Source organism: Cetorhinus maximus, chromosome 6 (assembly GCF_964194155.1).
Source record: "Cetorhinus maximus chromosome 6, sCetMax3.hap1.1, whole genome shotgun sequence".
NCBI classification, from domain to species: Eukaryota; Metazoa; Chordata; class Chondrichthyes; order Lamniformes; family Cetorhinidae; genus Cetorhinus; species Cetorhinus maximus.
The window spans coordinates 130,497,000-130,522,429 of NC_135884.1; the positions used below are offsets into that span (position 1 = coordinate 130,497,000).

The 25,430-nt window shown below is 41.7% G+C and overlaps 1 protein-coding gene across 3 annotated transcripts in view; it reads left to right on the top strand.

Annotated features, from left to right (window-relative positions):
* Window positions 1–23,034, top strand: part of dhx38 (DEAH (Asp-Glu-Ala-His) box polypeptide 38) — a 139,710-nt gene extending 116,676 nt beyond the window's left edge. For all 3 annotated transcript variants that reach the window (XM_078544533.1, XM_078544532.1, XM_078544534.1), the window contains exon 27: window positions 20,729–23,034. In XM_078544533.1, the coding sequence (XP_078400659.1) occupies window positions 20,729–20,813 (85 nt within the window). In that variant the 3' untranslated portion in view covers window positions 20,814–23,034. The remainder of the gene's footprint in view (window positions 1–20,728) is intronic.
* The last annotated feature ends 2,396 nt before the right edge of the window (window positions 23,035–25,430 follow it).

Consider the following 25,430-nt stretch of genomic DNA (forward strand, 5'->3'; position numbering starts at 1 on the left):
CCCACACACACACACTCCCACACATACATACACAGTCTTTCTCAATCCCCACACACATACTCACTCTCTCACACACACACACACTCTTTCTCTCTCTCTCAAACGCACACAGACACGCACACTCTCATTCCCACCCACACGCACACACACTCTCACTCTGACTCTCACTCAGCCCCACACACTCACACTCACTCACTCTCGCTCTCTCTCTCCCTCTCTACCTCCCTCTCACTCTTGCTCTCTCTCTCCCCCCCTCACACACACACTCCCTCTCTCACCCCCCAAACACACACACACACTCTCACATCCCCACACACATACTCTCACTGTCTCTCACACACTCTCATGCGCACACACACACTCTCATTCCCCGCACACACACGCTCTCTCTCAAACACTCACATTCTCAATCCCACACACACTCCCGCACACGCACACACTCTCACTCCCACTCTCTCACACAATCTCTCTCTCACTCCCCCCACACACACATACTCTCACTGTCTCTCTCACTCTCATGCACGCGCGCACACACACAATCTCTCACTCCCATACACACACACGCTCTCTCTCAAACACACACACACACACACACACACTCTCTCACTCCCACACACACTCCAGCATACACACACTCTCACTCCCACTCTCTCTCACATGCTCTCTCACTCCTATACACACACACACACACACACACTCTCTCTCACGCCCCACACACACACACACACACACACTCTCTCTCTCTCACTCCCACACCCATGCACTCTGACTCTCTCTCTCACACACACACACACAGAGACTCACACACACACACACACACACACACAAGTCTCTCTCTCTCATTCCCATCGACATACACTCACTCTCTCACTCCCCCCACACACATCTCTCAATCTCTCACAAACACACACTCTCTCCCTCTCTCTCTGTCACTCTCACACAGACACACACACTCTCACTGACTCGCTCACACACACACTCTCACTGACTCGCTCACACACACACTCACGGACTCACTCACTCACACACACTCACTCTGACTCCCACACATGCTCTTGCACTCCCACCGACATACACTCACTCCCCACACACGCATCTCTCAATCTCCCACAAATACACTCACTCTCCCTCCCTCTCTCATACACGCACATACACACACACACACACATATACATGCACTCTCTCTCATGCACACGCATTCACTCTCACTCCCACACATGCTCTCGCTCTCTCAGTCCCACACACACGCACTCATTCCCTCACTCCCACACACACACTCACGCACTCACTCTTTTTCTCACATGCTCTTACTCTCTCACTCTCTCTCACACATTTTACTCACTCTCTCCCGCTCCTGCTCTCATTCCCGCACACACTCTTACTCCCCAAGCCCCCTACCCCCCACACACTCACTCACTCCCACCCACACACTCACTCCCCACATACACACACTGTCTCTCTCACACACACACACACACTCTGACGCCACACACAAACATTCTGTCATGCCGCACACACTCTCTCACTCCCCATACACACACACATGCGCATGCGTGCGCACATGCTCTCTCTCACTCTCACACACTCTCTGACTTGCACACACACACACTCACACACTCTCAGTCTCTCACTCCCCACACACACCCATTCTCACTCTCTCACACACACTATCGCACACACTCACACTCTCTCTCACCATGCGCACACACTTTCTGACTCATTCCACACACACGCACACACTGTCTCACTCATACACTCTCATTCTCACTCTCTCACACTCACTCACTCTCTCTCTCTCTCTCTCACCACCACACACACACTCACTGACTCACTCTTTCATTCACACACACACGGGCTTTCTCTCACTCCCCACAAACACATACTCTCTCATGCACACATACTCTCACATTCTTTCTCACATACACATACACACTTTCATTCCTCCCACACACACACACTCAAATTCTCTCTCTCTCACACACACACTCTCTCTCTCACACACTATCTCACTCCCACACACACGCACTCACTCTCTCAATCCTACACATATACACTCACTCTCACTCCCACACACAAACTCAGTATCTCACTCCCCCCACACACGCGCATGTGCACACACTTTCACTATCTTTCTCTCTCTCACCACCCCACACACACTCACTCACTCTCTCATTCACACACACGCGTGCTTGGTCTCACTCCCCATAAACACATACTCACTCACACACACACACACACACACATATACTCTCTCACTCACACACCCACATACACAACCTCATTCCCCCCACAAACACACTCAAATTCTCTCTCTCTCTTACACACACCCACTCACTCCTACACATATGCACTCACTCCCACACACAGGAACCCCTCTCTCACTCCCCCATGCACGCTTGCACACATTCTATATCTCACTCTCTCTCACAAGCACACACACACCCCCACACTCACTCTCACTCCCACAACTGCGCGCACACACACTCACTGTCACACACACACAGTCACTCTTTCACTCCTACACACAATCTCTCATTCCCACACATGCTCTCACTCTCTCACATACACACACACACACACTCTCATTTATTCACTCACTCACTCTCTCATTCCCACGCACTCACTCTCTCACACACACCAGTCAGCCTCTTGCCCACCCTGCCCCTTCTGACCCCGGGCTCCACAACCTCTCTTTCCCAGGGCACCACTCACAATGCTCTTCTCTCTAATCCCCCACCCCGCCTGAAAGAAAACCTCTTTCTCCCCAGCAAACTCACCACAGCTGGTATTTGCTGCTCCTCCAATCATAGACTGTTGCTCTCCCATGTTTGCTGCTGATAGGAAGAGCAGTTCCTTGAAGAATCTTCCACTCCAACTTAACTGTTTGGCTGGCATTTGGAAAACTGGCTTCGGGAGCCGCATAGAGGGGTTTCAGGTGCCGGATGTGATAAGCCTGGTGTAAAGCCTAAAAATAAAAGCATGCAGCACCTGGCATCAAAGTCCAGTATTTGTGACATAGCATAACCTAATATTTTCTTCTGTTTATGGAAGTTATGAACACCTGACTTTCTGTTTCTTATTTCTGTTATCGGCATATGACAATGCAACTTTTGTTCAGCTGTCTCTTTACAGTTTCTATGTTTTCTGCAGTTGTGGACATAAATTGAGTGCTCAGGGTGGAAGATTTGTTGAGCATATTTACCACTTCCAGGTCCCACCCTAAAGTTTCTTTATTTTTCTGTCCTCCCTGAAATCAGTTACTCAGTGAGAGAGTGAGAGTGTGTGCGTGCATGTGTGGGAGTGAGAGAGTCAGTTACTCATCCTCTGGTACATTTCAGTGGTAGTGCCAGTTGTTCGGTATGTCAGCCAAGCGACTGTACTTCATCTCTGAGTTCAGAATCTGAGTGTTGACCAGAAGACTCATTGTAAGTGAGTTTGATCCTGTTTTTGCTCAACATCAACATACATGAGCGTATCAGGAGAGGAGGGCTGGAGTGTTCTTCAATAGTGACCAAGAATGAAATCACTGACTTTTTTTTCAACTTTGTTCCTTCTTTAGCACAGGGCAACTGAGGTCAATTGTCACATCCCTACTGTCAGCCTTGCTGAAATCAGTTAGCTTATAGAATGGATTGTACCAGGGTGTTTTCTGGCCATCATGGTCAGGTGCTAGACCGCAAAGTGAATTTACACATTAAGTCATCAGAAAGCAAGGTGAACTTTTATAACCAGCAATCTTCCACTTTAGCATGAGATTCTCACTGAAATCTGACTTGTCCTAAATTCAGCTGGAGATAATACAGCTGAATTATCCATCAGCTGATGGAATGATGGCAGCAACAACAACAAAAAAAACCCCGATAACTCTGACCTGTCTGTGTTATTTTTGCTTTTGGCACTGAAGTAAGTTGGTTCTATTTAACATGCCAGATCATTAAGCAATTTCCACTTGTGCTGAGACAGCAACTTGTAGCATTTATTTGAATTATTGTGCCATTTGCAGAAAGCACCCAGGAACTTCAACAAAATGAGGCTCATATATCTAGATAAAATTGTAGTCTGTTATGATTGTAAATTGGGTCAATATTTAGTACAGTAAGAATGATATTGATTGCAATACCTTTGCAATCTGTATTAACATACCAGCAAATATTAACATTTAAAGCTATAACCAATTACAAAAGGTGATTGAACACTCTCGTTTCTAATTACAGCCATACATAGGTGGTTGATCACACTATTAAAATTCCTGGATAATTCCTACAATGAAATAACTTGAAATGGTGGAATTTGAACATTGTGAAACATGATGTTCGGGCTAATAAACTTTATAAAATACATTTAATAGCTTTAATTAGGGGGACCATGTGCCAGTTGATTAACATTCTTTTCAGCATATGAGCTGTCGACACTCACCTTTGACTGATAGAATGTGTGACTCAGAGTTGGGCTTCCTTCTGACTCAGAGTCTGGTGTTAAGAGTTTGAAGTGTCTGAGCCCAGTTCCAAGTGGATGAATTCACAGCAGAAAACAGCTTTTGTTTATCACTAAATTAGCAGTCTTGTTCCGGTGCAACTGTGGGATATTTACATTTATATTTGTGCAGAATGGCATTGCGTTTCTTTGCATATGACATGTTCCCCACTGGATCTGGCCTGCACTGAGTGCTGTCTTGGGCTGCATTTGAGTACTTCAGTTGGCGTTTGGTGAGTGGGAGAGTTTGAAGAGTTAATTTAATTTAAGGGCTAATTTCTATCTATAATCTTGTCTTTCTTTAATTAAGTAATTAACTAAAAGTTTCTCTTTGGGCTGGGAGAAGGTGAATTTTAGTTCAACTTTAAAACAGGGCTCATTCAGGCTTTACTTGCAACTAGTTAATTGGATAACTGGCTTAAACAGGTTTTCAGAAGCTGGATTCAGGGAACATAAAAGCAGGCCATCCACAGTGCTGCCTTGGCTGCATTTGAGTGCTTTAGTTGGAGTTTGGTGAGTGAGGGAGTTCGGTGAAGAGGGAAGGAGGTGATCCTTTCATTTTTTACCTTTCCTCAGAAACAAGAATAGTGGCCTTGGTAAGTAGGACTTGGTGAGTATTTCCACTGTCCTTAATATTCTCTAAACTAGATGAAGTAAAAGTAAAGGGAGTAATTTAAGGGTAAGTCATGGTCAGGCAGCTTGGTCAAGTGGAATGCTGCTGTGGGAGGTCAGGGACACTTCCAGTGTCCATAGTGACCACGTGTGCAAGACGTGTCTCCAGCTACAGCTACTTGAAATCCGTGTTTCGGATCTGGAACAGTGGCTGGAGTCACTGTGGAGCATCCGCAGGGCTGAGATCTTCGTGGATAGCACATACAGTGAGGTGTTCACACTGCAGGCAAAGAGTGCACAGGCAGAAAGGGAATGGGTGACTGCCAGGTAGAGTAAAGGCACAAAGCAGGCAGTGCAGGAGTCCTGTGGGCCCACCTCCCTCTAACAGATTTTCCATTTTGGATACTGCTGGGGGAGATGGTTTATCAGGAGAATGCAGCAAGAGCCAAGTCCATGGCACCACAAGTGGCTCAGCTGCACAAGGTGGGGGAGAAAAAAGAGTGGGAGAGCAATAATGATAGGGGATTCTATCGTAAGGGGAACGAATAGATGTTTCTGTGGCCACAGATGTGATACCATGATGGTATGTTACATCCTTGGTGCCAGAGTCAAGGATGTCACTAAGCGGCTGCAGGACATACTGAAGGGGGAGGATGAACAACTAGAGGTCGTTGTCCATATCGACACAGGTGAAAAAAGGGATGAAGTCTTGCAAGCAGAATATAGGGAGCTAGGAAATAAATTAAAAAGCAGGGCCTCAAAAGTAGTAATCTCAGGATTACTCCCAGTGCCACAAGCTAGCGAGATCAGGAATAGGAGAATAGACCGGATGAATGCGTGGCTGGAGAGATGGAGGGAGGGACTTAGATTCCTGAGGCATTGAGACTGATTCTGGGGAAGTTGGGGACCTGTACAAGCTGGACGGGTTTCACCCCGGCAGGACCGGGGCCAATATCCTCGCAGGGGTATTCCCTAGTACTGTGGGGGAGGGTTTAAACTGGAGTGGCAGGGGAATGGGAACCTGAATGGGGAGACAGAAGAGAAGGAAACAAAGATAGAAATGAAAGACAGAAAGGTAAAAAGCAAAAGTGGAAGGCAGAAGAAATGGAGGCTAGCAGCAAATAGAGCCATGGTACAAAAAAACATGTGTGAAAAGGCAAGCCTAAAGGCACTGTATTTGAATGCTTGGAGCATTTGCAATAAGGTAGATGAATTAACAGCGCAAATAGATGTAAACGGGTACAATGTGATTGCGATTACAGAGACATGGCTGCAGGGTGACCAAGGCTGGGAACTGAATATCCAAGGGTATTCAATGTTTAGGAAGAACAAGCAAAAAGGAAAAGGAGGTGACGTGGCATTGTTAGTTAGGGATGAAATCAGTGCAATAGTGAGAGAGGATATTGGCTCAGAAAATCTAGATGTAGAAGCAGCCTAGGTGGAGCTAAGAAGCAACAAGTGGCAGAAAACATTAGTGGGTGTTGTATATAGGCCTTCAAACAGTAGTGATAAGGTAGGGGACAGTATTAAACAGGAAATTAGAGATGCATGTAACAAGGGCGCTACAGTAATCATGGATGACTTTAACCTACATATAGACTGGGCAAACCAAATTAGCAATAATACTGTGGCGGGTGAATTCTTGGAGTGTGTACGAGTTGGTTTTTTAGACTGTTGAGGAACCATCTAGGGAACAGGCTATCCTAGATTTGGTTTTGTGCAATGAGAAGGGGTTAATTAATAACCTTGTTGTGCGGGGTCCTTTAGGGAACAGTGACCATAACCTGATAGAATTGTCCCTTAGGTTGGAAAGTGAAGTAGTGCCATTCGAAACTAGGGTCCTAAATCTAAACAAAGGAAACTATGAAGGTATGAGGTGTAATTTGGCTAAAATAGATTGGGGAACTTCATTAAAAGGTGGATAGGCAATGGCTAATATTTAAGGAACAAATGTATGCATTGCAACAGTTATACATTCCTTTCTGGCGCAAAAACACGACAGGAAAAGTGGCCCACCCATGGCTAACAGAATAAATTAAGGATAGTATTAGGTCCAAAGAAGAGTCATATAAAGTAGCAAGCTTGAGGATTGGGAGCAGTTGAGAATTCAGCAAAGGAGGTTGATTAAGAGGGGAAAAATAGAGTATGAGAGTAAACTTGCAAGGAACATAAAAACAGAATGTAAAGCTTCTAAAAATATGTAAGAAGAAAAAGATTAGTGAAGACAAATGTAGGTCCCTTACAGTCCAAAATAGGAGAATTTATAATAGAGGACAAGGAAATAGCAGAGCAATTAAACAACTACTTTAGTTCTGTCTTCACGGAGGAACACACAAATAACTTCCCAGAAATGCTGGGGAATCGAGGGTCCATTGAGAAGAAGAAATTGAAGGAAATTAGTATTACTAGAAAAAACAACGCTGGTGAAATTAAAGGGTCTGAAAGCCCACAAATCCGCGGGGCTTGATAATCTACATCCGAGGGAGGTGGCCATGGAAATAGTGAATGCATTGGTTATCATCTTCCAAAATTCTGTAGATTCTGCAACAGTCCCAGCAGATTAGACAGTGGCAAATGTAACTCCACTAATTAAAAAAGGAGGGAGTCAGAAAGCAGGGAATTACAGACTGGTTAGCCTAACATCAGTAGTGGAGAAAATGCTGGAGTCTATTATAAAGGATGTGATAACAGGACACTTAGAAAATATCAACGAGATTAGACAAAGTCAGCATGGATTTATGAAAGGTAAATCATGTTTGGTAAACCTACTGCAGTGTTTTGAGGACGTAACTAGCAGAATAGAGAAGGGAGAACCAATGGATGTTGTGTATTTGGATTTTCAGAAAGCTTTTGATAAAGCCCCACAGAAGAGGTTCGTGTGCAAAATTAAATCACATGGGTTTGGGAGTAATATATTGGCATGGACTGAGAATTGGTTAGCAGATAGGAAACAGAGAGTAGGAATAAATGGGTCTTTTTTGGAATGGCAGGTGGTGACCAGTGGGGTACCACAGGGATCAGTGCCAGGGCCCCAGCTATTCACAATATATATCAATGATTTGGATGAGGGAACCAATGTAATATTTTCAAGTTTTTTTTCCTGTTTTTTTATTCACTCATGAAATGTGGGCATCGCTGGGTAGGCCAACATTAGCAGCAGTGTGTACCATCTACAAGATGCATTGCAGGAATTCACCAAGGCTCCTTCGACAGCACCTTCCAAACCCACGCCCACTACCATCTAGAAGGACATGGGCAGCAGATAGATGGGAACACCACCACCTAGAAGTTCCCCTCCAAGTCAGTCACCATCCTGACTTGTAAATATATCGCCATTCCTTCACTGTCGCTGCTGGGTCCAAATCCTGGAACTTCCTTCTTAACAGCACTGTGGGTGTATCTACACCACAAGGACTGCAGCGGTTCAAGAAGGCCACCACCTTCTCAAGGACAACTAGGGATGGGCAATAAATGCTAACCCAGCCAGCATGAATTGGCATTTAAGAGTCAACCACATTGCTGTGGTTCTGGAATCACATGTAGGCCATACCAGGTAAGGACAGGAGATTTCCTTCCCTAAAGGACATTAGTGAATCAGATGGGTTTTTACAACAATCAGCAATGGTTTCATGGTCATCATCAGACTTTTAATTCCAGAATTCTAGATTCAAATTTCACCATCTGCCGTGGTGGGATTCAAACCCGGGTCCCCAGAGCATTAACCTGAGTCTCTGGAACACTAGCCAAGTAACAATACCACTATACCACCACCTCCCCTACTGCTGGCGATACAAAATTAGGTAGGAATGTGAGTGGTGAGGGTGTTAAGAGGCTTCAAGGTGATTTAGGCAAGTTGAGTGAGCGGGCAAATACATGGCACATGCAGTATAACATTGGTAAGTGTGAAGTTATCCACTTTTGTATGAAAAACAATGGCAGAGTATTATTTAAATGGTGATAGATTGGGAAATGTTGATGTACAAAGGGACCTGGGTGTCCTTGTATACCAGTCACTGAAAGCAAGCATGCAGGTGCAGCTAGCAGTTAAGAAGGCAAATGGTATGTTGGCCTTCATTGTAAGAGGACTTGAGTACAGCAGCAAGAATGTCTTACTGCAGGTGTACAGGGCCTTGGTGAGACCATACCTGGAGTATTGTATGCAGTTTTGGCCTCCTTACCTAAGAAGGGATATAGTTGCCATAGAGGGAGTGCAGCGAAGGTTCACCAGACATTCCTGGGATGGATTGTCATATGAGGAGAGATTGGGCCAACTAGGCCTATATTCACTGGAGTTTAGAAGAATGAGAGGGGGTCTCATTGAAACGTATAAAATTCTGACAGGGCTGGACAGACTGGATGCTGGGATGATATTTCCTCTGGCTGAGGAGTCTGGAACAAAGGATCACAATCTCAGGATATAGTGTAGGCTACTTAGGACTGAGAGGAGGAGAAATGTCTTCACTCAAGAGGGTGGTGAACCTGTGGAATTCTCTACTGCAGAGGACTGTGGAGGCCAATAAGAAGGAAATAGGTTTCTAGACTATAAATGTGTCAAGAGGTATGGGGGGCGGGGAGAGAGCGGGAGTATGGTGTTGAGGTAGAGGATCAGCCATGATCATATTGGATGGTGGAACTGGCTCGAAGGGCTGAATGACCTACTCCTATTTTCTATGTTTCTGTGGTTCTGCTTGATGGTGACACTCTAAGATAGAATTTGCAAACCTGAAATCTAGCTTCATGCTTATGCCCTACATTTTCTCACCTGTGTATTCTTGATTATGTTATATGAGTTCATGCCTAAATAAGAAATACACACGCAGAATGTGATTTGTAGGTTATATGTGAACTTCATCAACTGTATGTTCTATCCTTTGGTATGTTTAATAAAATATTATCCAGAATGGGACAATGTTCTATTGCAGGTGACAGCATTTCAGCATTGCAAATTAAATAATTTGAAAATATGCCAACTTTGTTTAATCACTTCTACAATGGAACTATTAAGATTTTTGGCAGAATTTTCAAAGGAATTCTGGAGTTATTCAAGGGGTAGTTGGATACTGTGTTGGAAAATCATGCATTTCTATGGAAAGATAGGCTAGATCAATTGAATGGCCTCCTTCCATCTGTTTGAATTTTTGTGAGCACAAAGAATAGAACTTGAGCACTTCTCCTTATGCCAATAAAAAGCATTATTTTGACAGAATTAAACTATTATTTTGACAAAATTAAACTGAGTTTCTAGACGGGTTGGTTGCCAAACTTGATGTAAAAAGAATAAAGTAAAATTGCTGGAAATACACAGCAGATCAGGCAGCATTTGTGGAGGGAAGCAGAGTTTCAGGTTGAGATGAGCTTTTGTCAGAACTGAAGAAAGATAGAGATGTGATAGGTTTTGAGCCAGTGGACCAGTGGAGGGCACGGGAAGAACAAAAGGGAAGGTCTGTGATAGGGTGGAGGGCAGGAGAGATTACATGACAAAAGCCAAAGAGAGTGATAATTTTGGTAAGAAACAAAGGATGAGGCATGAACAGCGACATAGCAGCCAGCTGAATGCAACATGAAAGCATAAAGAAAGAAACGAGACAAAACCAACACAGCAAAAAAAAAATCGAACAAAATGGAGGCAGAAGTTATGTTCTAAAATTGTCAAGCTCAATGTTGAGTGCAGAAGTTGTAGAGTGCTGGTTTGAAGGATGAGGTGCTGTTCCTCCTGCTTGTGTTGAGCTCCATAGCAGGCAGTGGACAGAAAGGTCAGAGTGGGAGCAAGGTGGAGAATTAAAATGGAAAGGAAAACTCGGTCATGTTTGCAGACTGAACAGGGGTGTTCCGCAAAGTGGTCACCCAGTCTGCATTTGGTTTCTTATAACAAAATCTGATACTTACCTTGGTTTTGAATCGGCAGTCGCAGTTTGGGAACTGCAGTTCCCGGTGGGCCTCAGAACTTCTGCACATGCGATGGCTGGGAGATTGCTGCACATATGCAGTTTGTCCATTTTCACATTTTTAGGCCAGGAACCAGCCCTGTACTTCACAGCAAATTCTGTTCCTATACCCAATCCCTCCACATACTTGTTTCTTTAAGGATTCACGTTAGAAAAGTTAGAACTCAAAAATGGCTTTGACTGTTGCTAAGACTTTTCTGATTGGAAGATATAAAAGTGGATTATTTGTAATACTTGAATAAGGCTACACTAAGAGAGTTAGCAGGTAAATTACATGTAGGGATAAAAGCAGGATTTCGTAAGGATGATATGATTAAAGTAATTACCCAGCATTTAGAATTAAAAGGAGAGAAACCTGAAACGAGTGTATCACAGCTAGAGTTAGCTAAAATTCAGTTGCAGATGAAGCAGCTTGAGATAGAAAGAGATAGATAAAAGCAGAAGCTTGAACTTGAAAAAGAAATGGAAATGAAAAAGAGTAAAAGGGAGGAGAAAGATTGAGAGAAATGGAAATGCAAAAGCTTGAACTCCAGAGAGAGAAGTTAGTAAGGGAGGAAAGAGATAAGGAAAGGGAGAGTGTTTTAAAGAAGGAAAGAACTAAGACAGCATGAACTGGCTAAAGAAAAGCTTAGACTAAAGAAAGAAAGGAGAGAGAGTAGTTCAGAAGATGAGTCTGACTCCACTGAGGATTTTGATTAAATCTTCGTTTAGTGCCTAATTTTACAGAGGATGGAGTTGAAAAATATTTCACTTCATTTGAAAAGATAGCTGTGAAGTTGAAGTGGCCAAAAGATGCTTGGACCTTAATATTCCAGAATGCCCTGATAATACAGCTATGAATATGTACAATAGTTTGTCAGAAGAGCAGTGTGTAGATTATGAAGTGGTTAAAAGGGCAATACTCAATGCTTATGAGCTTGTCCCTGAAGCTTATCAATTACAGTTTAGGACCATAAGGGAAAAGCCTAATCAGACACATGTTGAATTTGCAAGAGAAAAAGAAATGCTGTGGGATCCGTGGTTATCATCACTGAAATTAGAAAAAAAAAATGAGAATGTGAGGGAACTTATGATTATGGAAGAATTCCAAAATAGCATTCCAGTAACTAATAAGACTTACTTAGATGAGCATCAAGTGTCAAAGATCCAAGAAGTGGCAGTTTTGGCTGATACCTGTGATATCTCTCTCTGACTTTTACGTGTGGAGAAATGGTCATATGGAAATCAACAGGAAACTAGAGGAACAGGAAGGAGTCTCGCTTTATTGAGAAGGCAGAAAATGCTCCAGTGAAGAAAATTGATAGTGTAGGGAATAAAAGGTGAAAATAAACAAATATGATTTTATTGCCATAAGACAGGGTATCTCGAAATCCATTGTTGGAAGCTGAAATGTAAACCGGTGGCAGCCGCAGGAATGCTTAAAGAGTTCTCAGAAAAGCTGTACCAGAAAAGAAAATAGGTTTTAAAACCATAGCAGTGGCACAGGTGAAACATGTTCCCTCAGAACCCACCAGAAAGGGGGATATGGCTCAGAATAGATAAGAGAATACTTCCTTGACGACTACTAAAGATAGCCAGGAAGTTCTAGATGTTTTGTCTCGAAGGGAGATGTGTTCCTTTACTCCTCCAACAAAACAAGTAAATGCATTTATATTTTGAGAGATACTGGGGCAGATCAGTCATTGATGGTGGCTGATGATGCATTTTGTGTTCCATTTTGAGATACTCAAATTTATAAACCTGTTCCTTTGTGTAAAGTCAATTTACAAAGTGACTTAGTAAACGGAATTGTCACAATGGGAATTATCCCTAGGTCACCTATTGAAAGGGTAGATTTTATTCTGAGGAATGATATAATGGGCAGTATAGAAGCAACTGAAGTGCCTTCAAAATTGAGAAGTAAGAATTGTCAATGGAAAGGACTGAAACTGCAAAATAGCCTGGAAAGGTCAATGACCAGAGACACTGATTTACAAGTGCTTGACAGTGTTGACACACAGGGTACTGTAGCCGGAATCCAGGCAAGTGGATGGCTTACAAAAGACCATTTAAAACCTGCAGAGGAGTGGAATGATATGGTTCATGAATGATGTAAAAGAATTGAAATATTAGAACAAACAGTAAAACTCCAGAGTGAGGATTTGGTTGGTGTTACTCAAAGACTGCAATGTAGAGGAGACCGATCACGAACAGCGAATACAGTATACTAGATTGAAAGAAATACAAGAAAATCGCTGCTTCACTTTGAAGGATGGTGAGAAGGGAGGAGGTCAAAAGGACAGACATTGCACCTCTCACGCTTGTATGGAAACATGCTGTGGGAAAGATGGGGCGGTGTTGGGGGTGACTGAGGAGTGGATAAGAATGTCAAAGAGGGAACATTCCTTCAGAATGATGGGGTTCTCCTTATCCTTACCTTCTACCCCCACCAGCCTCCATATTTAGCAGATCATCCTCTACCATTTCCACCACCTCCAGCGGGAAGCCACCACCACACACCTTCCCTTGCTCCCCCCCTTTTAGTATTTTGAAGGGAATGTTCCCTCCAAAATACCTTCAATGTCAGAAGTGAGACTCGCCCCACAGGTCCTGATCTGTATTCAAGGTTATAAGTATTGAAAGATGAGATTAGTTGTTCACTCTGAATTTGTGGCCTGATTCCTTTACATAAGAACATAAGAAATAGAAGCAGGAGTAGGCCATTCGGCCCCTCAAGCTTGCCCCGCCATTCAATAAGATCATGGCTGATCGGCCCCAGGCCTCAACTCCTCTTTTGTGCCAGCTCCTCATAGCCCTCAACTCCCCAATATTTCAAAAATCTATCTAACTCCTCTTTAAATACTTTCAGTGATCAAGCCTCCACAACTCTCTGGGGTAGAGAATTCCAGGCATTCACTACCTTCTGAAAGAAGAAATTTCTTCGCATCTTAGTTTTAAATGAGTGTCCTCTTATTCTGTAACTATGTCCTCTAGTTCAAGATTCCCTCGCTAGTGGAAACATCTTCCCAACATCTACCCTGTCAAGCCCCCTCAGAATCTTATATGTTTCAATAAGATCACCCCTCATTCTTTTAAACTCTGATGAATAAAGGCCTTATCTGTTTAGCCATTCTTGATAAGTCAACCCCTTCATCTCAGGAATCAATCTAGTGAATCTCTTTTGAACTGCCTCCATTGCCAATATATCCTTTCTTAAATACGGTGACCAAAACTACACGGTACTCCAGGTGCGGTCTCAGCAATACCCTGTGCAGTTGTAACAAGACTTCCTTATTTTTAAACTCCAACCTCCTAGCAATACAGGCTAAAATTCCATTTGCCTTCTTAATTACTTGCATCTGCCTGCTAACTTTTTGTGTTTTATGCACAAGAACACCCCGATCCCTCTGTGCTGCACTTTTTTGGAGCCTGTCTGCCTTTTACTTCTTGACTCTGTTTGATTGCTTTAAGCTTTTCTAAATGTCCTGCTATTTCTTCCTTAATAATGGACTTTAGCATTTTCCCAACGACAGATGCTAGACTGACTGGCCTATAGTTTCCTGCTTTTTGTCTTCCACCCTCTTGAACAGGGGCGTCACATTAGCGGTTTTCCAATCTGCTGGGACTCTCCCAGAATCCAGTGAGTTCTGGAATATTTCAACCAATGCCTCCACTACCTCTGCAGCCACTTCCTTTAAAACCCTTCAAGCCATCAGGTCCTGGCGACTTGTCTGCCTTTAGCCCTATTAGTTTGTCAAATACTTTGTCCCTCATGATAGAGACTATTACAAGATCTTTCCTTCCATTAGCTCCTTGCTTATCTGATATCTTTGGGATGTTTATAGTGTCCTCTACCGTGAAGACCAATGCAAAATATTGGTTTAAATTATCTGCCATTTACCTGTTCCCCATTATCAATTCTCCAGTCGCATCCTCCAAGGGTCCCACACTCACTTTAGCCACTCTTTTTATATACCCATAGGAGCTCTTGCTGTTTGTTTTTATATTTATTGCCAGTTTACTTTCATAATCAATTATCTCCCTCTTTATTAGCTTTTTAGTCATCCGTTGCTGGTTCCTAAAAAATTTCCAATCCTTTGGCCTACCACTAGTTTTCGCCGCTTTGTATGTCTCAGTTTTTGATTGGATACTCTCCTTGACCACCTTTGTTAACCACAAAGGGTGGTTAATCCTTCTCATCGAATCCTTCTTTTTGACCGTGATAAATTTTTGCTGAGTGTAATTAAATATTACATATATTAAATATTAAATATATGAGGACTCGAAACATCAACTCTTTTCTTCTCCGCCGATGCTGCCAGACCTGCTGAGTTTTTCCAGGTAATTCTGTTTTTGTTTTGGATTTCCAGCATCCGCAGTAGTTTTTTGTTTTTATCTCTGTAATTAAATATTTGCTTACATGTCTGCCACTGCTCATCCACTAATCTTCCCCTTAGTCTATTTTCCCAGCCCGCTTTGGACAACTCTTTCTTCCTATTTCTGTAATTGCCCTTATTGAGGATACTGGTTTGAGACCCGAGTTGCTCGCCCTCAAACTTAATTTGAAATTCAATCATGTTGTAATCGCTAACCCCCTAGAAGATCCTTAACTACAAAATCTCTTATTAATTCCACCTCATTACACATTACTAGATCTAAAATAGCCTGTTCCTGGGTAGGTTCTGTTACATATTGCTCTAAGAAACAATCCCTGATGCACTCTACAAATTCATCTTCCATGTTACTGCTGCCAATCTGATTTGTCCAGTCAAATCAAATTGATTAAAATCACCCATGACAATTGTAGGGCCCTTCTTACACGCCTCAATTATTTCCCAATTTATACTTTGTCCTACAGTGAGGCAACTCTCCGAGAGCCTGTAGATGACTCCCACCCATGACTTCCTCCCCTTGCTATTCCTTATTTCCACCCAAACTGATTCCACATCGCAATCTATTTCACCTATATCACTACTGACCACCGCACCGATACCATTATTAACAAAGCTACCCCACCTCCTGTTCCTTTTTGCCTATTTTTCTGGAATATTGAATACCCTTGAATATTGAGTTCCCAGTCTTGGTCACCCTGCAACCACATCGCTGTAATAGCCATCAAATTATATTCATTTATTTCTATTCGTGCCATCAACTCATCTATCTTGTTACATAGACTGCGTGCATTCAGATAAAGAGCCTTAAGCTTTGACTTTTTACCATTGTTACTCATTCTGGTTCTAATTTTTGCTGCACTCTTCTGTTTATATTTTCTGCCCCTTCCTGCCACTCTTTGATTATCGTTTGCCTCTTCACTATTCTGCACCTCTGCTCTTTCATTTCTTTTTGATTTTTTAAACTTCCCTTCAATTGAACCCCCCCACTAATTAGTTTAAAGTCCTATCTACAACCCTAGTTATACGATTTGCTAGGACTCTGGTCCCAGCATGGTTCAAATGAAGCCCGTCCCAACAAAACGACTGTCTCCTTCCCCAGCATTGGTGCCAGTGCCCCATGAATCAGAACCCATTTCTCCCACACCAACCTTTGAGCCACACATTTATCCCTCTAGTCTTACTTACCCTTTGTCAATTTGCACGTGGCGCAAGTCGTTAATCCGGAGATTATTACCTTTGTGGTTCTGCTTTTTAATTTAGCCCCGAGCCGCTCGTAGTCCCTCAGTAGAACCTCTTTCCTAGTCCTACCTATGTCGTTGGCACCTACGTGGACTGTAACAACTGGATCTTTCCCCGCCCACTCCAAGTTCCTCTCCAGCTCAGAAGAGATGGTCTTAACCTTGGCACCAAGTAGGCAACGCAGCCTTTGGGATTCTGTCTTTGCAGCAGAGAACAGTATCTATTTCCCTAACTATGCTATCCCCTATTACTACTACATTTCTCTTTTCTCCCCCCCACTTGAATGGCGCTCTGTACCACGGTGCTCTGGTCAGTTCACTCATCATCCCTGCAGTCTGTGCCCTCATCCTCACCAGGAGCAAGAACCTCGTACCTATTGGACAAAGGCACTGGCTGAGGCTACTCCAAAGCTAAATTCTGGACCCCCATACCTGCCTTACTCGCAGTCACACTCTCGTGTCCCTGACCATGGCCCAAATTTGATGTAATTAATCTAAGCGGTGTAACTGTCTCCTGAAACACAGTGTCCAGGTAACTCTCCCCCTCCCTGATGTGTTGCAGTGTCCGCAACACAGACTCCAGCTCATCAACTCTGAGCATAAGCTCCTCGAGCAGCCAATACTAGCTGCTGATGTGGTCACCGTGGATCACACCAGCATCCACCAGCCCCTACGTACTACAGCTGCAACACATCGCCTATCCAGCCATCTCTATTCTATTCAATTAATTAATTTGAATGTTAAATATTTTAAAAGTGAATTTCTTAACTGTACTCTTCAGCTATAATAATGTCTCCTGATTTAAACCACCTGGCCAATGAAAAGCGACACGGAATAGATACGCTGGCTCTCCTCACTGTTTTAAACTGAGCTCCCGGCTCTCTCCTCGCTGTTTTAAATTGAACTCCCGGCTCTCTCCTCGCTGTTTTAAACTGAACTCCTGGCTCTCTCCTTGTTGTTTTAAACTGAATTCTCTGCTCTCCTCATTGTTTTACGTTGTACTCCCAGCTCTCCTTGCTGTTTTAAACTGAATTCCCTGCTCTCCTCGCTGTTTTACACTGTACTCCCAGTTCTCCTCGATGTTTTAAACTGAACTCCCGGCTCTCTTCTTGCTGTTTTAAACTGAACTCCCAGCTCTCTTCGCTGGGAACTAAATGTAATATCTCCAAATTTGTAGATGACACAAAGCCGGGTGGGAGGGTGAGCTGTGAGGAGGATGCAGAGATGCTTCAGTGTGATTTGGGCAAGCTGAGTGAGTGGGCAAATGCATGGCAGATGCAGTATAAGCATCTTGTGAGGCTATCTACTTTGGTAGCAAAAACAGGAAGGCAGATTATTATCTGAATGGCTATAAATTGAGAGAGGGGAATGTGCAACGAGACCTGGGTGTCCTCGTACACCAGTCGCTGAAGGTAAGCATGCAGGTGCAGCAGGCGGTAAAGAAGGCAAATGGTATGTTGGCCTTCATAGCGAGAGGATTCGAGTACATGAGCAGGAATATCTTGCTGCAATTATACAGGACCTTGGTGAGACCACACTTGGAATATTGTGTGCAGTTTTGGTCTCCTTATCTGAGGAAGGATATTCTTGCTATAGAGGGATTGCAGCGAAGGTTTACCAGACTGATTCCTGGGATGGCAGGATCGACATATGTGGAGAGATTGAGTCGATTCGGATTATATTCGCTGGAGTTCAGAAGAAAGAGGGGGGATCTCATAGAAACCTATAAAGTTCTAACGGTACTAGACAGGGTAGATGCAGGAAGGATGTTCCCGATGGTGTAGGGGTCACAGTCTGAGGATACATGGTGGACCATTTAGGATTGAGATGTGGAGAAATTTCTTCACCCAGAGAGTGGTGAGCCTGTGGAATTCGCTACCACAGAAAGTAGATGAGGCCAAAACATTGTATGTTTTCAAGAAAGAATTAAATATAGCTCTTGGGGCGAAAGGGATCAAAGGATATGGGGAGAAAGTGGGAGCAGGCTATTGAGTTGGATGATCAGCCATGGTCATGATGAATGGCAGAACCAGCTCGAAGGGCCGAATGGCCTACTCCTATTTTCTATGCTTCTATGTTTTAAACTCGCTCCCCTCACTGTTTTGCTCCACATCCACAGGATTTCATCTGTTTAAAGCCACGAACAGATAAGTCAAGTTTTCTCCACAGTGCAAACAGTAATCAGTGAGGTGCAGTCTTTAAGTTTATAATGATTATTGTTTGAACAATGTATTCAAACACTGTTACTATGCTATATATATATTTATATATATATACAATACACACAAAAACATTTTATTAGCATGCATTTCCTATGTCACCTTTTTCATTGTAAATACCTATTTTTATGATCACAGCAGATGTTAATTGCCCCAGAAGGAAACTTGGCTTGTGGGCCATACCCTTTTTTATTCTGAAATTGAGAAGAAAATGCACTGATCTCAACAGTAAGAAGTCCAGTAACACTCTTTGGGATTTTAAAAATTAAAAGTAAAAGTATTATTAACAAGAAGAAAAGAAAACTTAAGCACACAAGGTTACAGTTACACAGTTAAAATTAGTCTTACAAAACATTCCCCCAAAAGATTCCCTACTTGGTCAGACTCATAAGTAAACACCTTCCAGGCAACATTCCCTAATAGATGTTTAATTGTAAAAATCCAGTAATATTACCCAAGGCAAACTGCTGTAGCTTTAGTAAAAGCATACTACATGACTTCTTAAACTCTCTTCCACTCTGCTGTGAAAATCCAAGATTAAGAATAAGACTGCTTTTTGCAGCCTTTTCTGGCTTGTCTGGATGGCTGATTCAAACTGCATCTTCTCCTAGCCTAGTGCTATTTTTCCAGATCTTCCTCACATAGCCAACAGTCAACCCCTAAGCTCTCCACAGTAACTCTAAAATACCTTTCCCCCCCTTTCATCTCGGGTTCCATTGTTCTTGCCCCTCTTTGAAACTCAAATTCTTCCAAATACAAAATCTTTCATGTTTCTATTTTGCCTCTGCTTTCGGGTCAGTGAAATGTAACATACCCTCTTCTGTTTACCCATGGAACTCCTGTAAGATGCAAATATGTTTCTTGTCACCTTTGACTTCTCTTTGATTTTCAAACGAACTCTCAACTTATCTAAAAATGCAAATGTTAGATCCAATCTATTTACTTGTACCTCAAACCAACCATAATATCTTTTTACAAATGCACACCTAACGCCTCTATCCTTTCATGTCTTAACCTCCTAGACAATCTGTCTCTTGTAACTTTTCCCCAGCTTAATTAAATCATTTACACACACAGACACAGCCTTCTTCACAGAATAACATAATATTCCCCCAAAATATTTTTAAAAATAACATCCATTTTCACACTATGTTCGCATTGATGATAGAAACTGACTATATGAACTTGCTGAGCTAAAATTACACTCTTCTTTCAATGATGCTGCAGTAACACCTCAGTTTAGCATTTTCTTACTGTTTGGCCAGTCCTGTAGAGGATTTTCAGGATGGGAGCCCATGCTGAATTTTCAAGACTATTTTCTGTTGTTAGAATATTTTTGGTTCTCATTACATAACAGATGGAGAGAAAATTTCCTATATACGTTACCTTTAACAAAACCGTGAGTTCATTTATAAAGAATGGGTTTATAAATATAGATAATGTACTGAGATAATCTTGCCCTAAATATTTTTTTCATTTTATCCTTTCATCAATATGAACCTATAAACAGTTTGGTGACTCAGGCCCAGCCTATCTGGACAAAATTTACTGAACATTGTTTTTATTTTTGGTATTATTTTACCCTTATTGAAATTGAACAGGAAAATACAAACAGCTGCAGGCATTTGATAGACAAGATAATTTAATATAGATGAAAAGAGAAACCTGGATTAATGTTTTGCACAGGAGCTGTAAACTGTAAAAGAAAACTGCATTTTTCAGCCATTCATCTAAATGGCTATTCTAAATACTTTGAACCCAGTAATTAAAGGTGATTTGATGCATTTAACTACACTCTTTCCTCTGGCACATCCCTTTTGATTTGAAATGAAGCAATAATCTTTATAATATTTGTATTTGTTTTATAGGTCGGTCAAGATTTATACTCCTGGACGGAGGGAGCCAGGGACACCAATGACGCCACGCCATACCCCAGCACGCTTTGGACTTTGATTGTTATCCAATTTTTGTTTTTAATGTTTTTTTTAATTTTGTACAAAAATTGTTTAAATATTCATGGCTTCAAATTTATATTTGTATATTACCACTAAAAAAATTTACATTTTTCTAGTGCCTCAATAACAGTATTTGTGGTTATGATGTAGTATGTGGGTTTTTCATTTCTTCATAGCTAAGTGCTAGTGATTGAAAAATTCAAGTTTACCATCACTATGGAAAGAGTACAGGTCCATTTTACAGCAGTTTTGTTGCTGTCATCGCTGGCTTTGCACCTTGGGCAGTAGATCTGTGTCCTCAGCATTCCAATGGATATCTACAGTTTTTATTTTTTATGTTGCAATTGTTTCACTGTTCAAACGTTACATGTTTTCACACTTAGATTTTCTGTATTTTTTTTAAATCCTGGAAATTCTGTTTCTTGTGGTTATGCGGATTTAGTCCTCTGAAAACATTTTCAAACTTAAGGATCTAAACTGTCACCTTTATTTAAGGGGAATAACCGTTTAAGAGAACTTTAACTCAACCGTACTTTTAACCTGCAACAGCTCCACCCCTTGTCCAAACAGTACGTATAACTGGTCTCAGAGGTTTTTGGGGAGTTAATGTCATGAGAGGACAGCATGGAGGAAAATGAGCAATCTCTAGATCTTGACTTTTTGGTAAAGTACTTTGTCACATGGGAGGTTGCCTGACCAGGCTGACATATAACTGCTGAATAAATGCTACTTTCCAGGGACCTGTATAGACAGCAAGATCCATTAGATATGTTATTCTTTACTGTTTCAGGGCCAAGTTTTGTTTAAATAGTCAAAATCAACTTGCATCACATTTCTCTTCTTTCCTGCCCTTAAATTGAATTTGCCCAGCCAGCCAGACATTTGTGTGTCAGTATTTGGTGAGAAGTCCCTGTGAGTATAATTCTGTCAGGGAAAAACTGCTTTTTGCTATTTTGACAAAACAGAGCTGGTTTTCTGTTTGTAACTTTGAGGGTTTAAACAGCAACTTTTGCCTGATTGTAAAGTCTGTGCAACATGAGGCAAACTTCTCTGGTGGAAGTTTGTGACTCAGTGGAACCCATACATCTTGACCTGCATGGTCAAAATCTCATAACCTTTTGTTTCCCTAAGCATAGCTCTATTTGAATCTATTTGAGTATTCATGAAGCTGCATACAGGAAAATAAGTGACGAGATTTTTTTGTATCCTTATCAGCCATTAATTTGATGCAGTGCTGCGTCTTCCTCATATGCAAATCTATGTTTAAATGTTTTCACGATTTTCAATCTGGGATTAATACATTATTTTGTTTCAATATTTATTACACAATTTAAATCTTAAACTGAGGCCAACCTCCTCCAACATGCTTATTTCTCTGAACCTCACTCTTCATTAATTGGGACCCTAAATGCCACAGTTATCATTGAGAGAAAATCAGGTTTTCTTCACATCTCCAGTATTGTTTTAGCTAAGATCTCTTCATGTTTCATCCAACTTGAATTTTTAAAATACTAGCTGATCTACTGTAATTTTGGCCATAGTAAGAGAATGTACTGCCTTTTATGGCAGATGTCTCATATCAATTATTGAAGAGGTGTCCATGATATACCACATTTGGTCCACAACCTCCAATATCCAGTTCTTGAAGCCCCATTTTAGCTAGTTTCTACTTATGTGCATAAGGATATTTTTCTGCTGTTGGCTTCAGCTGTCTTGAGCGTCACAGACCCCATAGATTGGAAAAGGCTACTTTTTAGGACCAGTTTTAATAATACCTTTCAAGATCCTCCAGCCATGAAAGTTCTCAAAACTGAAAATAATTGTGGAAGAAATACGAGCTTTAGAGAATGGATGGTGGAAGAGGAGAAACAGTGTGTGGTGGTGGAAATAACAGAGCCAGAGTGGATGGCAGTAGCACTGGTTGGCCCACGGACAACGCAAATTAGCTAGACATCATCAGTCCCACCAGTGAAGAGCCCTAACTGCAGCAAGATAGGGAGATGTTTGCCAGGTAGGCAGCCACTTTTTGTATAGGAGTTTCAATTATTACATTTGGTTACCTGGATTTTTGCGTATGGGTGTCTCCAGGAAGTGGTTCTTCAATAAATGTAAAAATGTCCTGTTGTAATATAAATCCCAGATCTTGTATTCAAAAACTGAGATTGTGGAAATGTGTGAAAATGTTTGTCCAATAAATGTGGAGTTGTTTTATTGGAAGCAAAAACAAGTGTGTTGGACGTGGGGTTAATCATAATTGTGCTCCCTGCTCAAAAGATTTTAATTATGTGACTCACTTATTGCTGTGGCACAGTTTTGGGTCATTGCTTTGAAAGTTGAAAATTAATGATTTGAAATTCATTGTATTCTGCATGAATTTGCCTGTAACAGTGGATATTTAAAAAAATTATCTCATAACATTGCTAATGGACCACTTTTTTTACACACTTCTTGTGCTTATTCTTCTTTCACAGCCGTTGTGACCCTCTCGCTGTATCTCTGTATGCTCTGCAATTTACATTGTAGTGTTTTATCTTTCTATTTCTGTCAAACTTTGTTCTCATTCTGATTTCTGGAAGTCTGAGGTTGTGCTCTTTCAGAACATGGGCCAGTTTTATGCAGTATAGCATGTGGCTTGAGGGCTATCAGTACGGAGGAAGGCTGGGGGAAAAATGGGGTGGCGTGTCTAAGGGTAGCAGACTAATGGTGGTGGAGTGCTGATTTCTGGCAGTATTTGTGGAGGGGGTTGGTATCTAGAGCTTGCTCACACTTTGTGGCTGGGGCCTGGATTGCTCTCGGAAGGAAATTTGCCTAGGAGCTGGTTTATTGAAGCAGCAAGTTGAAATTGGCAAAAAAAAACAGGTTTCTTTGAGTGGGTTGAGTGTTGTTGGTCATGCCCTACTTCTTGAGGATTTTTGATGCCACCATGTGGTTTGGTTATTGACTGGCCACCATTAACAGAACCGAACAAAAACCATTTTGAGAAGTATTGCAATCAGAACTGGAGCCAGGACAGTCAAGGAAACTGAAACCTGACAGGATTGCTTGGCCACGTCTGCGGTACTGGAACAGTGCACCAGTGGGTGAAAGTGGAGGATGAGCAATGGAAATGGAGAGGGGGCTTATAATTTCAGATACTAAGGTATTTCTGCCACTTCTTGTAGCACCAACAACAGTGTATAGTTGCAGTCTAGAAATCAACACGACAGCTGAAATTATTTTTTAATCTTTTGGTGGCTATTATGACTATTGGGTGCGTTTTAGTGACTTTTTCCTTTTTGGTTTGTCCATTTGTGACACTGACTAACAGCCATTCACCATTGCTTGCTTTGCAGCTGGAGGTCTGGAGTTGATATTAAAAAAAAGATATTCTTGTCCGACAATAATTTTTTCATGTATTAGTGCACTTGCTGGATGTAAGATTTTTAATTATAGTTGTGGAAAGTCAGTACTTTTGTCCTCTGGGAAGTTATTGCCAAGTATAGCATAACCTATTGTTGAAAAATTGGTGTTCTTGTGTCATTGCTATGCTGAAACTTTCTGGAAAACTCCAGGCCATATATCTTTTTTAAAAGTGTTCTTCTGTTAGCACTATCAGCATTTGCACCTTTAAATGTTTAATATTTGCAGGGGTAGTGGTGGAGGAGGCAACACTACAATAAGCTCAAAAGCCAGGGAATCTGGAGAATAATTTGGAAAATTACAAGAAGAATTAAACATTATGAAAGAAACGTTAAGTTGTTATCTGCTTGTGAGGCTGTCCACGTTGTTGTAAGCCCCCAAAGGTGCCACATCCTCAAGTTTTTTGCTTAACAAATGTTTTTCACAATTTGACTGGTGTTTTATTCTGAGATAACAAAACTTTGATATCTGAATTTTAAAAATGATGCAGCAATTAATAATATAGTCATTTGGGTCACACAGCATGTTGTTGCCCTTCACTGCCCCACGTCTTAGAATGCAATTCGCATGGTAAATTTGTGGTCTTTAACTCCCCAAGGTGTGGGGAGAATTGACTACGGTAATGAAAATGCAACGAAAACTGTTGGAAAAACTGAGTGATTTATCCTATATTGCCTATATAGTGCATAACATCTGACAGAATTTACTGTATGCAATGCCAGGCCCTGAGTCACTAGACAGTCAACTACCACTCTATCTCACTGGCTCCTTTATTGTAGAACTGGTTAGCAGGAAAATACTTCATAAACATGTCATGCAAAGGATGCAAGTCAATCCCTGAAAGCAGCTTTCCAGTCATAAAGACCCATGAAACCTTGTGTTTCCTTTGTGCCCAGTGTTTTCACTGGTTGCTTTAACAATGTGGTGGTGATAATCTGTGCCTATTTATGGTAATTTCTTTTAGTATTTTACTCTGCTGTAACCATTAGATGAACTTTAGTTTCTGTGATTATATCCTTCTCACAATCCTCAGGTGCTGTACACAAACATGTTGCCAACTGTGGAGTTCTTGGTAGCTTTAAAATAGGAATTAAATCGTTTGTGCATATTATTCATATAATTATTGTTTTTATTGTTCCTGCAATTCTCTGCTTCATTTCATTAACTGCAACATTTATCTGAAGGTTAATTTTTAATACTTTTTTTCAAGAATATA